The sequence below is a fragment of the Pungitius pungitius genome, chromosome 17, assembly GCF_949316345.1.
Source record: "Pungitius pungitius chromosome 17, fPunPun2.1, whole genome shotgun sequence".
Classification (NCBI taxonomy): Eukaryota; Metazoa; Chordata; class Actinopteri; order Perciformes; family Gasterosteidae; genus Pungitius; species Pungitius pungitius.
The window spans coordinates 14407462-14422208 of record NC_084916.1 but is presented as its reverse complement, the minus strand read 5'-3'; the positions used below and the strand labels follow the sequence as shown (position 1 = coordinate 14422208).

The following is a 14747-nucleotide window of genomic DNA, read 5'->3' as shown; positions in this document are numbered from 1 at the left end:
TTTAAGTTAAGTTTTTTTTCCAAAACATAAACCAAGAAAACCATTGACGTTTACAGGGCCCCAAAGTTAACAAAGCAAGATATTAAGTTAAATCTCAAGGGAGCAATGTGGTGGTTGAATAAACCAACCAAAGCATAAAGGGAGGAAGAACCAAAGATAGACACAAACCCTCCCTAATTCCCCTGTGCTGTATGAGCTCTTGGTAGGGCCCATGGCTTGGGCTTCTTGCATAAAAGCAGACACCACTTTTAGTTCCATGTCTTTTCCAACCAGAAAAGGAACTCAGCTACCAGGTAACTTCCATTAAGGGGCCGTGGCCCCCACACAGGGGCTGTTCTTCTTGCATGATCTGTTCTTACTCTTTGCGTTCGAGTATTCTAGCTGGCTTCCCTTTTAAGAAATATGCATTTGCCCTCGTCAATGTTTTGGATTAAGTTATTTGTGGTTTTAACTATTTTCTAATTATTCTCTAACTCACACACTTTATCTATCTGACTCAAGATGAGGACCCACACATCCTCACAGACCAGGGACTCTCAGTAACACACACCCATAGAACACACTGGAGATCTGCATTCTTCAATTCACAGAGATTTATTGAAGCAACAACACGCAAATAAACCTAATCTCTTTCCGGAAAGACACCAACGAGGCAAATTCACAACGCATTAGTTTATACACTTCTTTGACTATTGGATTGAGTGGAACCCTCCCCTTCTCTGCTGGACACACATGTTGCCTTTGCTCAAGATGCCACTTTATTAATCACTGACACAAAAACTGATACCGTCACTGCAGTGTAGCGTAAATAAGTCCCACTGCATTGTAAGTGTCATGTGCGCTGTTTTAAGCGTCGCTTTTTGTGTGTTCCGGGACCTGTGCTTGTCGTAACTGCGCTGTCATTTGTACTGTATATGACTGATACTATGAAGCCATGAAAAAACTGTTCCTTCATTGTTTTCAACATTCAAAAGTTGACAAACCTTTGTTTCAGGAATTCTTCCTCAACTCAGAACTGAAGATGGAAACGCATTTCATTTTAGGGGCTCTGCTGTCTATTTGCAGCCTCTCCCTTAGTCAAGGTAATACATTAAAGTATTGTAATTACACCACTTATATGTTATAGGATGTACTATATGAATACATTTCTGATTTCTATTAATTTAGAATGTAGAGAAAAGCTTCTGGAGGATGTAGATTTCCCTGGATCTGACATCCAAACTGTCATCTCTCCTGATGTTGATCACTGTCAGCAACTTTGCACCCAGCACCCGGCCTGTCTCTTCTTTACCTATCTCCCTGCTGAGTGGACCCAAGACAACAGGTGAAGAACAAACAGTGTGCCAACACATTTTGAAATACTTTTCCTAAAACCGGACTGTGAAAATGCACCTGAAAAACTCCAACCTACTGTTGCAAGACATTAGGAAAATGGTTATGGCCGTTGAAATCATTGCGGTAATCTATGCATATATTGTTGCCAAGATTTGTGCGATAAAACATTGTATCGCATTTAACGTAACTTTGTTTACTTCTAGTGTACGTTGACTCGTTAGTCGCATTGCCTTTTCTCCTTGTTGCGTTACCTGAAGGCCACCGGTTCTTGGTTTTGTTCGTTTGAATATGCAACCCCACTAGATGTCACTAAATACTTCAGAGATAACGTCAAAAACACAACTTCTGCTTTTCTCTGCAGGAACTTCTTCTGCCTCCTCAAGTCCAGTTCCTCTGGAGAACCTGAAGGGAAGACTCCGGTGCAGGGGGTCACCTCCGGCTTTTCTCTCAAACCCTGCAGCCCAGTTCCAAGTAGGCTCACAATTATTTAGAACTGTTATGCAGACTTTTAATTTGCAACTTTGGAAGTTAAACGAACAGGGTTAGTATAATTTGTATTTATAACAAACAAGATCCAAAAATATTTTCGGTATCAAGTTTGTGTAGAATCACATTCATGTCAATGCTTTCTTCAATCTTTACTTGAGTAACATGTTATAGCATGCTAGAAGCCTATTCAAGTTCACAGGGTAACAGTCTCTGTGTTGTAATACTGTATTAATTATTGATCCACGACCACACACTCCTTCACTCTCTCCGTCTGCCAGAGCCTTGTCTGCCTCGGATGTACCCTGGCCTGGACTTCCCAGGTGCTGACTACAGAGCCTTGTTCACAGAAGATGCTGAGGAGTGTCGCAGGGCCTGCACACAAGACCCTGCCTGTCAGTTTTTCACTTTCCTAAATGAAGGTTTCACACTAGAAAATTTCAGGTAAAACTGCATTTAGTGATTTTACACTGCACGTGAAAATTACTGTATCCGTTCTGTATCTGTATTGGCTAATTGTTGTACATAGTTGGTTTAATACAGCTTTTCTCCTACAACACCAGGGCGGTGACAAAGGCTCCCCAATTACCTGAATATGCAATTTCTTGTTTTGTTTAAGGTACAAGTGCCACCTTAAATTCAGCTGGGCAGTGCCAACACTTCCAATTGTTGAAAGAAAAGCTGGTTTAGTGTCTGGATTCTCCAACAAGGCAGAAACACCTCAAGGGAGCAAACCAGGTACAAAAACAGTCATAGTGAAAGCATTTTAAATAAAGTCTGAAGATGCAATGATTGTTCTCCTAATGTGTTACCAATGTTTTGTTCAGTATGCCAGGGAAAGCTTTTTCTAAACACAAACATCACAGAAGAAAACGTTTTGGTTCTTCCTGCTGCCTCCCCTGGACACTGTCAGAATCTGTGCTCTGCTCACACAGTCTGCACCTCCTTCACTTTTGTCAGGTATTCAAACCGTTTTTCTCTAATTAGACAATCTCGTCTATTACAGTGAAATTTTGTTTCAAATCTAAAACAATAGACAGAATTTCCTTCCAGGCTTGATTTTAATTGTAATTATTTTGTTTGTTGCAGTGACAGCTTCAATTGTCAGCTGAAAGTAAACGGCGATGCAATGATTCTCAAAGCAAATGCTGGAGTCACATCTGGATTACCGGCACGCTTCTGTCAGCCAGACAACAGTATGTATCAATCAAAATTAACACTGTCAGTAGACCAAAGATCATTTGTGATAAAAACGTTATGGCAAAGCCAAACGTTACATGCTTCATCTCCATCATAAAAAGACAATATTCCCTGAATGGTAGTGGTACCTTCAATTTATTTGATAATAATATTGTTTTTCTCTAATACTGGCCGGGCTGCTATTATGGATAAGCTATGAACTATGTTGGATTTAGTTATTAAGCAATATTTTCCAACAACTGGAATCATTCAGCAACTTCATCCGTCTATCTTTTCCTTTTCTTGATGATGAAATATTTCTGTAGTTCAGCAGTCTGACCTTGTTCCTCTCTGCTTCCAGGCTGGGTTAACGTTGCTCTTGAAGGAGTCGATTTCCGAGGTAGTGACATTCGCTTTGAAGTGACAGATGATGCGGCCTCTTGTCAGAGGACCTGTAATGAGGATGCAAACTGCCAATTCTACACTTATGTCAAGCCAGACTTTCCCGAGACTAGTATCAGGTAAATTCCCTTAAATGCATGCATGCAAACCTGCATTGACACAAATGATTTACATTTAAAAAATAAAACTATTCCAGCAATTGAAAACATTTTAAAGATGCTGTTGTTGATCTTGTGTTTTAGGCGCCGCTGCTTCCTCAAGCGTGCCATCACCATGCCCGCTCCTCCTAGAGTCACCAAAGTGGACAATGTTGTATCAGGCTTCCAACTGAGGAACTGCCTGTAAATTGCTGCAGAAACACAAAAAGATATTGTTGTTTTGGTCTTTAATATGGCCCCTTGATCTGTTTTTTTTCCTAACATCAGTTGACTGCATTTCAAGGTGTACATGATTATTTTTGTGTGTAGAGCAATAAAACAGAGAACATTGATTCGCTTCTAACTTGCTTGATTTTTTTGGAAGTAAGTATTCACACTTTCAAATGCAAACGCTTGCTAGTCTTCTACATAAAAATGTGGATTTAAATATAGAGGTTGAATAAGTCAATGAACTTGAGGTCAATGTCTGAATCCTAAAATCGGAATGTCTAAAATCCTGTGCAGTTTTCGTACATTTAGCGTTATCATATGAATAAAAAAAGCAGGACAATATTCAGATGTCACTTTTTCAAACATTTAGAGACAAAATCATGTAAATACATGCAACAACTTTTTCAAGTACAATGTTTGGCAGTAACACAAAGTTGTTAAATAATAAATGTTAAATGCTAATGTTAAATCTAAATATAAATGTTGAGTTTAAAGGTCAGACATGACGACTGACAATTACAGTACTTACGGTAATTCATGCAGCAAGCCAAGATGGCAAGTCCGTATGAATTAGCTCTTGCTATAGAGCAGGGGTACCCAGCACCGCGACCGTTTCCCACCCCGTCGATCGGAACATCTCGAACGGCCGCAGATGGTCCGATCGACGGGGTCCGGACCGTCCGTTAAACGGGGCGGGGGGAACGATCACGGCCTCGTTTGGCAGATGCGGATGCTCAGCGATGGCCGTTCGACGGGGCAGGGGGAACGATCGCAGATGCTCCGAGTTCAGAGTTTAGCGAGGATACCAGAAAACAGCTATGTCTCCATCACGACCCAACGGCGCCCCATAGAGTATTTTTCTGTTTTCCATTTATTTAGAATGTAGATTTTGGTGGATCAAACATCCAATTTGTCTTCTTCACCCATGTTAATCACTGTGAGCAACTTTGCACCCAGCACCCGGCCTGTCACTTCTTCACCTTTATTCCTGCTGGCTGGACACATTTTAATACGCATTTCTTGGTTTATGTTTTGGAAAAAAAACGTAACTTAAAACTTTCCTTGTGCCTTGACTACTTGGTCCACAAGTGGAATCCTCCAGTAATACCTGTAGTAGACTCTTTAATCTGGACCTGCAGCTCAGGAGAAAGCATTTTGAGGCGATGTTCTTGTCTGCTATTTTTCTCGTTCTGTCTGCCGTCTATGGCCTTCTGCTGCTCTACCTGGCACAGAAGAAGGGACACCAGGTCCGACATTGTTGGCTCTGTAGCTTTCTCCTCAGTATTGTCCACCAACACAGAAGTCCCATATCTGTGCTCGCCTCGCATCCGATACGGTTGGACGGTTCTGAGCATCACCTTGTGTTCTTTACCCAATTTTCCCACCTCATTGCATGACTTGGAGATCAAAGGATTGGAAAACACAAATAATCTAACAGGTGTGAAACCAAACTGTGCCTTTACTGGAGGATTCCACTTGTGGACCAAGTAGTCAAGGCACAAGGAATCAGGTTTTAAGTTATGGCTGTGGTGGCTGAATAAACCAACCAAAGCATACAGGGAGGGAGAACCAAAGATAGGAACCACAAGGTAACACAAACCCTCCCTAATTCCCCTGTGCTGTATGAGCTCTTGGTAGGGCCCTTGACTTAGGGCTCTTGCATAAAAGCAGACACCACTTTCCATCTCTTTTTCAACCCAAAAAGGAACTCAGCTACCAGGTAACTTCCATTAAGGGGCCGTGGCCCCCACACATGATCTGTTCTTCTGTTGCATGATCTGTTCTTACTCTTTGCATTCGAGTATTCTAGCTGGCTTCCCTTTTAAGAAATATGCATTTGCCCTGGTTAATGTTTTGGATTGAGTTATTTGTGGTTTTAACTATTTTCTAATTATTCTCTAACTTACACACTTTATCTATCTGACTCAAGATGATGACCAACACATCCTCACAGACCAGGGACACTCAGTAACACACACCCATAGAACACACTGGAGATCTGGATTCTTCAATTCACAGAGATTTATTGAAGCAACAACACGCAAATAAACCTAAGCTCTTTCCGGAAAGACATCAACGAGACAAATTCACAACGCATTAGTTTATACACTTCTTTGACTATTGGATTGAGTTGAACCCTCCCCTTCAATCCTACCTCTACGCAACTCTCCTCCTGTTGTTGTTGTCCCACTATCTCTTTCAGCTTTCCAGGCTTTTGATATAATTTTAGTCATTTGGGTCACTGTAGGTTTCCATGCAAACATATTTGAATGTAGTCCTCAAAAGCTGTCCCTCTCAGAATGTTCTGTCAATATTTGAGTCCAAGAAGTGGAATCACATTAAACAAACTGAACTTTGAATGTGGGTTTGGAGCCAATTTGGAGCCAACTTCTCAAATGTCATTACTAACATTTGTTTAACTTCAATGGGTTCATCTCAACATGAATAGAATATTGAAAAACATGAACAATTCTGTAGATCGGAGGTGTAATGCCTTCCCATCAGATTTCGTCCCTCCACCCAAGTCCCAGGCAGACACAGCGGCTGCTACTATACACTACGCTACTATACTATACTATACTATACGCTTCTCTATCCAATGCACGGGGATCTGAGCTGGGATGAGGTGTGGATCTGCGCTTTTACGCGCTGCGGTGCGCAGTGGAGAGCCGAAAGAGGGAGAGTACAGGAGTATATGAGGTAGCATCATTGTGTGACCACGGGGTTCAAATGCTGCTTTGTTTCAGGCTTTTGCTGCCTTCAGTAACATCATCACATTTTTCTATACATGTGCCACTTTATTAATCACTGACACAAAGACCGATACCGTCACTGCAGTATAGCCTAAATAAGTCCCACTGCATTGTAAGTGTCATGTGTGCTGTTTTAAGCGTCGTTTCATGTGCGTTCCAGGACGTGCGCTCGTCGTACCTTGTGATTTACAAATGAAGCACTGGATTCATCATGACCCGCGCGAAAGAGGGCGGAAAACTAGGAATGCCACCTTCCTGCTCTCCGCACATCCAAAGCCACTCTTTTCTATGAGGGGCCGTTTAGGACTTAACTACTGAGACACTCTCACGCACACTACTGAGACACTCTCTCACACACTATTGAGACACTCATCCCGTCTCACTAGTGTGCATGAGAGTGTCTCAGTAGTGTGCGTGAGTGTCTCAGTAGTGTGTGTGAGAGTGTCTCTGTAGTGTGCGTGAGAGTGTTGAGTGTCTCACTAGTGTGTGTGAGAGTGTGTCAGTAGTCTATGTGAGTGTGTTGAGTGTCTCACTAGTGTGTGTGAGAGTGTGTCAGTAGTGTGTGTGAGTGTGTTGAGTGTCTCAGTAGTGTGTGTGAGAGTGTCTCAGCAGTGTGTGTGAGAGTTTTGAGTGTCTCAGTAGTGTGCGTGAGAGTGTTGAGGTTCTCAGTAGTGTGTGTGAGAGTGTCTCAGTAGTGTGTGTGAGAATGTCTCAGTAGTGTGCGTGAGAGTGTTGAGTGTCTCAGTAGTGTGTGTGAGAGTGTTGAGTGTCTCACTAGTGTATGTGAGAGTGTGTCAGTAGTGTGTGTGAGTGTGTTGAGTGTCTCAGTAGTGTGTGTGAGAGTGTCTCAGTAGTGTGTGTGAGAGTTTTGAGTGTCTCAGTAGTGTGTGTGAGAGTGTTGAGTGTCTCAGTAGTGTGTGTGAGAGTTTCTCAGTAGCGTGTGTGAGAGTGTCTCAGTAGTGTGCGTGAGAGTGTTGAGTGTCTCACTAGTGTGTGTGAGAGTGTGTCAGTAGTGTGTGTGAGTGTGTTGAGTGTCTCAGTAGTGTGTGTGAGAGTGTCTCAGTAGCGTGTGTGAGAGTGTCTCAGTAGTTAAGTCCTAAACGGCACCTCATACTTTTCTCTCCCGGCTCTCTCAATCACTCTCACAAACACACAACCCCGCCCCCCATGGCACTCAAACGCGTGCTGCATTCACTGGGCAGGCACATAGTGGGAAACCAGAACATCATAACAGTGTCCCACACAGCAGCTAACAGCGGGGTTGCTACAATATGAAACTCGCGGGCCACACCAACATTAAACTTTCATATTACGGTGGGGGCAACAAAATATCATCCCGAGGGCCGCAATTGGCCCGCAGGCCGCGAGTTTAAAGCCCCTGTGTTAAAGTAAGAATTGTACTGTACATGACTATGAAGCAATGAAAAAACTGTTCCCACATTTTGTTGATTTTATCTGGATCTGGACTTTGAAAAAGTTGACAAACCTTTGTTTCAGGAATTCTTCCCCAACTCAGAACTGAAGATGAAAACACTTTTCATTTTAGGGGTTCTGCTGTCAATCTGCAGCCTCTCCCTTAGTCAAGGTAATACATTAAAGTATTGTAATTACATCACATATATATAGTAGGATGTACTGTATGAATACATTTCTGTTTTCTATTCATTTAGAATGTAGAGAACAGCTTCTGGAGGATGTAGATTTCCCTGGATCCGACATCCAAACTGTCATCTCTCCTGATGTTGATCACTGTCAGCAACTTTGCACCCAGCACCCGGCCTGTCTCTTTTTCACCTATCTCCCTGCTGAGTGGACCCAAAACAACAGGTACATAACAAACAGTGTGCCAACACATTTTGAAATGCCTGCAATACTTTACAGAAAGTGACGGCGAAAATACGTTTTGGACTCCGAGAATGCGCCACGAAAACAAACTCCAACCTGCCGTCTAAATTACCACATTGATCGATGCAGCTATTGTGGCCGAGATTTGTGCGATACACCATTTTATGCAGGTAACTTTGTTTACTTCTAGTGTACGTTGACCTTGGAAACAAAAGTGCAGCGTGCTGCAGTCACTTAGATTGGAGAGACCGAGACGGTAGTTGAAGCTGGATAAAGCGTTTTTCATTGGTTGTAAAACAAACGGAAGAACTGAACAAAGGATTTCCTCACTTGTGAAACAGAAGGTGGAAAAGTGGCAAACGGACCACTTTAGGACCAACAATGCCCGAAACATGTTGGTAGCTTCCAAGCTGCATGGCTAAGAATCAAATCTCTTTGTTACCTCAGTTAATCCGTTACCTCTACATAGAGAGCAACACCTTTTGAAAAGAGCATGCCATGTAACACCACCATCTTTTATCAGTAGAACAGAAGATGCACCCGGACACTCGCTAGTCGCATTGCCTTTTCTCCTTATTGCGTTACCTGAAGGCCACCGGTTCTTGGTTTTACTTGGAAGGGAATTGTGAGCTGACGGGTGTACAGTTGGTTTGAATATGCAACCCCACTAGATGCCACTAAATACTTCAGAGATAACGTCAAAAACACAACTTCTGCTTTTCCCTGCAGGAACTTCTTCTGCCTCCTCAAGTCCAGTTCCTCTGGAGAACCTAAAGTGAAGACTCCGGTGCAGGGGGTCACCTCCGGCTTTTCTCTCAAACCCTGCAGACCAGATCCAAGTAGGCTCACAATTAATTAGAACTGTTGTGCCGACCGCTAATTTGCAACTTTGGAAGTTAAATGAACAGGGTTAGTGTAATTTTATTCATAACAAACAAGATCCAAAAATATTTTCGGTATCAAGTTTGTGTAGAATCACATTCATGTCAATGCTTTCTTCAATCTTTACTTGAGCAACATGTTATAGCATGCTAGAAGCCTAATCACGTTCACAGGGTAACAGTCTCTGTATTGTAATACTGTAATAATTATTGATCCATGACCACACTCTCCTTAACTTTTTCTGTCTGCCAGAGCCTTGTCTGCCTCGGATGTACCCTGGCCTGGACTTCCCAGGTGCTGACTACAGAGCCTTGTTCACAGAAGATGCTGAGGAGTGTCGCAGGGCCTGCACACAAGACCCTGCCTGTCAGTTTTTCAATTTCCAAAATGGACGCTTCACAATAGAAAATTTAAGGTAAAACTGCATTTAGTGATTTTACACTGCACGTGAAAATGAATGTATCCGTTCTGTATCTGTATTGGCTAAATGTTTTACATAGTTGCTTTAATTCAGTCAACAAGGTGGATGCTTTTCTCCTAAAACACCTGACACAGGCTCCTCAATTACCTTAATATGCAATTTCTTGTTTTGTTAAAGGTACACGTGCTACCTTAAATTTAGCTGGGCAGTGCCAACACTTCCAATTGTTGAAAGAAAAGCTGGTGTAGTGTCTGGATTCTCCAAAAAAGCAGAAACACCTCAATGGGGCAAACCAGGTACAAAAAACAATCATAGTGAAAGCATTTGGAATAAAGTCTGAAAATGCAATGATTGTTCTCCTAATGTGTTACCAATGTTTTGTTCAGTATGTCAGGGAAAGCTTTTTCTAAACACCAACATCACAGAAGAAAACGTTTTGGTTCTTCCTGCTGCCTCCCCTGGACACTGTCAGAATCTGTGCTCTGCTCACACAGTCTGCGCCTCCTTCACTTTTGTCAGGTACTCAAACAGTTTTTCTCTAATTAGACAATCTCGTCTGTGTGATATTTGTGAAATTTTGTTACAAATCTTTTGTTAAATGGTGTTACAAATTTAAAACAATAGACATAATTTCCTTCAAGGCTTGATTTTAATTTTAATTATTTTGTTTGTTGCAGTGACAACTTCAATTGTCAGCTGAAGGTAAACGGCAATGCAATGATTCTCAAAGCAAAAGCTGGAGTCACATCTGGATTACCGGCACGCTTCTGTCGGCCAGACAACAGTATGTATCAATCAATATTAACACTGTCAGTAGACCAAAGAACACATATGCTGGGGCTGGGAGGTGTACCGGTAGGTTATGAAATTTTCACGTACAGTCACACCGGTATTGAGGAACAATATATTTCAACTCCTTCATCCTTATACCGCAGCTGTTGGCGCTACTTGTCTTACGTATGGTGCATTTGAGTCATGGTTATGACTTTATTACAACAATGACTAACTCACAACAAACCCTTTACAACAGGGTAAAACACCACGACACAACAGCTTGTGACACATAAACAATTTGTAACTTTAATTGTTCCTTCAAGAAATTATACCGCCAAACTGCATGCTGGGTACAGCTCAAAAAAAGAAGTCACGTCAGCTCTGTAGCTAGATGATCCGCTGGTATTGCCTTTGGTGGCAACACTAGTCATAACACGCCCACGAGCTAACATGCTAACACGCTAACAAGATAACTCGCTGGCCAGTTGTTTGGGTAGTCGGCGGTCCTTTTTCTGGGTCAATAAATGAACGTGTTTACACGAAAAAATAACAATACCTTCATATAACGGGATACCGTCAGAATCTTCGTAAATACCGTGATATGATTTTTTGGCCTTACCGCCCAGCCTTAACCGGCACCATATGGAATGACCAATTCAATCATATCATGTGATATAGTGAGTAAAGGATTTAAGGTGAGACAAGGATTACTCACTACAGTTCTCACTTAGTAATTGAAAAAAACTTGCTGACGCATACAGATATTTCATTATTCCCAGATGATTCATTCCAATTATTTTGCTGATCACCTGTCTTTTGAGCAGAGGTGGAAAGAGTAACAAAATGTTCTACTCAAGTAAAAGTACTGTTACTTAAGTAAAATTTTACTGAAGTACAAGTAAAGTTAGCAGTCTAGTAAACCACTCCACTACCACTCAAGTAAAAGTAAAAAGTAGCTCATTAAAAATTTACTCAGAGTAGAAGTTACTGAGTTTCTTTTTTAACAGCTGGTTGGGGTGTGGGATTCTAGTGTAGTTAAAAAAAGACAAGGGAAAATAAATCTCAATCTAGTTGTTTTTAATTGAAGGAAGACCTTTACAAATTAAAGTGTAATAGCAAAAATAATCAAATAAAAATAAAAGAGATGATTTTAGTGCAGATCATCCAATAAAACATTTTAAACATTACTACAACCACTAAATATGGCATGAACTGTGGATTCAGTAAAGCAGGGGAGTCAAACTCATTTCAGGTTCGGGCAGATACTGCCGACTTCAACCGAACGCGGGCCATTGACGATCGGCGCGAACGGCTGACGGGGGGGGGGTGGCGTCACTGACGGGGTGTGGCGCTGACGGTCAGACCGATGGTTCGCTGACGTCGGGACGTAATGCACTCCAGGGGCAGACCGTTTACTTTGCGATCTCCTTAAACTGTCTCTGCTCTGCTCACTGAAGCAAAACAATACGTGGACAATAAATATCAGAGCCAAGAGCAGCGAGTGTAGTCACCTACTGCTGCTAACACATCCCGTCAGACCAGGATTATTTATTTATATCCGTTAATGAACTTTTCTCCTCTTGTTACCCTGGGAACCGCTGTCATCTTACTGTGAAAATCTACGTACTTCCGGTTTAGCATTTGTTTTGTCCGTCTCCATCATTCTTGTTTAGCGCGTTCGTTCTCCCGCTCATCACTCAATCAATGCAGTGACCTTAGTTTCCTTGGGGCGATCTTTTTTTTTTACTCAGTAACGGATATGATTTAAAATGTAGCGAAGTACAATACTTCAAACATAAAAATACTTAAGTAAAAGTAAAATTACATTAAAAAATACTTTAAAAAGTAGAAGTACACAAAAAACTACTCAATTACAGTAACGCGATTAAATGTAATTTGTTACTTTTCAACTCTGCTTTTGAGTTTTAGAAAATTGTCTTAAAAATGATAAATGGACTGCTATGGATTTTACCAAACACGTTCCCTCAGGATGAAACACACTTTTCATGAATGACTTTTCACAGCCTGCTGTGGTATTGTTTGCATTATTAAGTTATTTATTCTCAGCATTTAGAACAATTACAATTAATGCACTCGGCTAGGAGTCAAAATCTAAAATATTAGTTTGATCATTTGTGATTAAAACGTTATGGCAAAGCCAAACATTACATGCTTCATCTCCATCATAAAAAGACAACATTCACTGAATGGTAGTGGTACCTTAAATTCATTTGATCATTTTAGGAATAACACACAAATCTTTGCCCGTTTTTCTCTAATACTGGCCAGGATGCTATTATGGATAAGCTATGAAGTATGTTGGATTTAGTTATTATGCAATATCTTCCAACAACTGAAATCATTCAGCAACTTCATCCGTCTATCTTTTCCTTTTCTTGATGATAAAATATTTCTGTAGTTCAGCAGTCTGACCTTGTTCCTCTCTGCTTCAAGGCTGGGTTAACGTTGCTCTTGAAGGAGTCGATTTCGGAGGTAGTGACATTCGCTTTGAAGTGACAGATGATGCGGCCTCTTGTCAGAGGACCTGTAATGAGGATTCTAACTGCCAATTCTACACTTATGTCAAGCCAGACTTTCCCGAGACTAGTATCAGGTAAATTCCCTTAAATGCATGCATGCAAACCTGCATTGACACAAATGATTTACATTTAAAAAATAAAACTGTTCCAACAATTCAGGACATTTTAAAGATGCTGTTGTTGATCTTGTGTTTTAGGCGCCGCTGCTTCCTCAAGCGTGCCATCACCATGCCCGCTCCTCCTAGAGTCACCAAAGTGGACAATGTTGTATCAGGTTTCCAACTGAGGAACTGCCTGTAAATTGCTGCAGAAACACAAAAAGATATTGTTGTTTTGGTCTTTAATATGGCCCCTTGATCTGTTGTTTTTTTTTCCTAACATCAGTTTACTGCAACGTGTACATGATTATTTTTGTGTGTAGAGCAATAAAACACAGAACATTGATTGGCTTCTAACTTGCTTCATTTATTTGGAAGTAAGTATTCTGTACACTGTTAATCGCAAACGCTTGCTAGTCTTCTACATAAAAATTTGGATTTAAATATAGAGGTTGAATAAGTCAATGAACCTGAGGTCAATGTCTGAATCCTAAAATCTGAATGTCTAAAATCCTGCTCAGTTTTCGTACATTTAGCGTTATCATGTCAGGTTGGAGTGCTGGTGCAGGTCGAAGAAGGCAGGACTCAAACGCAGGATTCAACGTTTACAGAAGGTCCTCTTTATTCACCAAACAAAAGCCAGAGGAACGTGCACCAACGATGAGTGACAAGAGACAATGACGCGACAAGGGAACACAGGCACACGGGGCTTAAATACACAAGGGAGGTGCAGGTGATTGGACACAGGTGGAAATCAGGCAATCACAGGACAGGACAGGAAGTAAAGCTCACCCAGAGACACGAGAGACAAGAAAACTACAAAATAAGACAGGAAGAGGGCCCAAACCGTGACAGAACCCCCCCCTCAAGGACCGAATTCCAGACGGTCCTAAAGGGGAGCAGAACCGGAAAAAATCAGACAAGGGGAGGGAGGGAGGGTGGGGACCCGATGATCCTGGACCGCGCGGGGAACTCCGGGTGATGGCGGCCATGTGTCGGGTCCTTCGGGGGGCCGTTCCGGCCGGCCCTCAGGGTCTCGGGGGGTCTGGCGGGGCGGGGCCGGGCCTCAGGGTCTCGGGGGGTCTGGTGGGGCGGCGGCCAGGCCTCAGGGTCTCGGGGGGTCTGCCGGGTCGGCGGCCGTGCGTCGTGGCGGGGGGCGCCGAGCTGTGCGGCTCCGGCGTTGTCGTGGCGGGGGGCGCCGGGCGGTGCGGCTCCGGCGGCCCAACCCCTGACCCCACTTCCCCCCTCAAGGGGAGAGGACCAAGGGATGGGAGGGAGGGGGCACGATCAGGGGCCGTGGGGACGGGCCAGGAGACTGGAGTCTTGGGGCCGGGACGGGCGGAGACTGGGGGCCGGGACGGGCGGAGACGGGACTCTGGGGGCCGGGACGGGCGGAGACGGGACTCTGGGGGCCCACTCGGGCTGGGACGGGCGTCTGGGAGCCCACTCGGGCTGGGACGGGCGTCTGGGAGCCCACTCGGGCTGGGACGGGCGTCTGGGGGCTGAATCAGGTGCCGGGACTGGGGGGGCTCGTCGTCTCCTCCACCCTGGGCTCCTTCTCCTTGGATTGAGGAGATCCCGGAGCTCGAAGCATTCCTCCTGGTAGCTCCTTGGGCCAACAATGACGATCGTCTTCCACTGGAAGAAAGGGCTCCTAAAATCAA

At 43.1% G+C, this 14747-nt stretch overlaps 2 protein-coding genes across 2 annotated transcripts; both read left to right on the top strand.

Annotated features, from left to right (window-relative positions):
- Positions 1-264: 264 nt before the first annotated feature.
- On the top strand, positions 265-3911 carry LOC119219650 (coagulation factor XI-like). Its single transcript, XM_037474965.2, has 10 exons — positions 265-293; positions 995-1082; positions 1168-1324; positions 1697-1806; positions 2103-2265; positions 2441-2559; positions 2649-2781; positions 2911-3017; positions 3362-3521; positions 3645-3911. Exons 2-10 carry the CDS (start codon positions 1022-1024, stop codon positions 3745-3747), a joined length of 1113 nt encoding a protein of 370 aa, XP_037330862.2. The 5' UTR covers positions 265-293; positions 995-1021; the 3' UTR covers positions 3748-3911.
- Positions 3912-5391: 1480 nt separating this feature from the next.
- LOC119219649 (coagulation factor XI-like) lies at positions 5392-13429 on the top strand. Its single transcript, XM_037474963.2, has 10 exons — positions 5392-5490; positions 8021-8108; positions 8194-8350; positions 9098-9207; positions 9503-9665; positions 9849-9967; positions 10058-10190; positions 10349-10455; positions 12900-13059; positions 13183-13429. The coding sequence occupies exons 2-10, from the start codon at positions 8048-8050 to the stop codon at positions 13283-13285; spliced, it is 1113 nt and encodes a 370-aa protein (XP_037330860.2). The 5' UTR covers positions 5392-5490; positions 8021-8047; the 3' UTR covers positions 13286-13429.
- The last annotated feature ends 1318 nt before the right edge of the window (positions 13430-14747 follow it).

Coding starts and splice junctions, on each gene's coding strand:
- LOC119219650 (XM_037474965.2), top strand. CDS start 1,022: ATGGAAACGCATTTCATTTTAGGGGCTCTGCTGTCTATTTGCAGCCTC. Junction 2,266..2,440: donor TTCACACTAGAAAATTTCAG/GTAAAACTGCAT, acceptor GTTTTGTTTAAG/GTACAAGTGCCACCTTAAAT. Junction 3,018..3,361: donor CTTCTGTCAGCCAGACAACA/GTATGTATCAAT, acceptor CTCTGCTTCCAG/GCTGGGTTAACGTTGCTCTT.
- LOC119219649 (XM_037474963.2), top strand. CDS start 8,048: ATGAAAACACTTTTCATTTTAGGGGTTCTGCTGTCAATCTGCAGCCTC. Junction 8,351..9,097: donor GAGTGGACCCAAAACAACAG/GTACATAACAAA, acceptor TTTTCCCTGCAG/GAACTTCTTCTGCCTCCTCA. Junction 10,456..12,899: donor CTTCTGTCGGCCAGACAACA/GTATGTATCAAT, acceptor CTCTGCTTCAAG/GCTGGGTTAACGTTGCTCTT.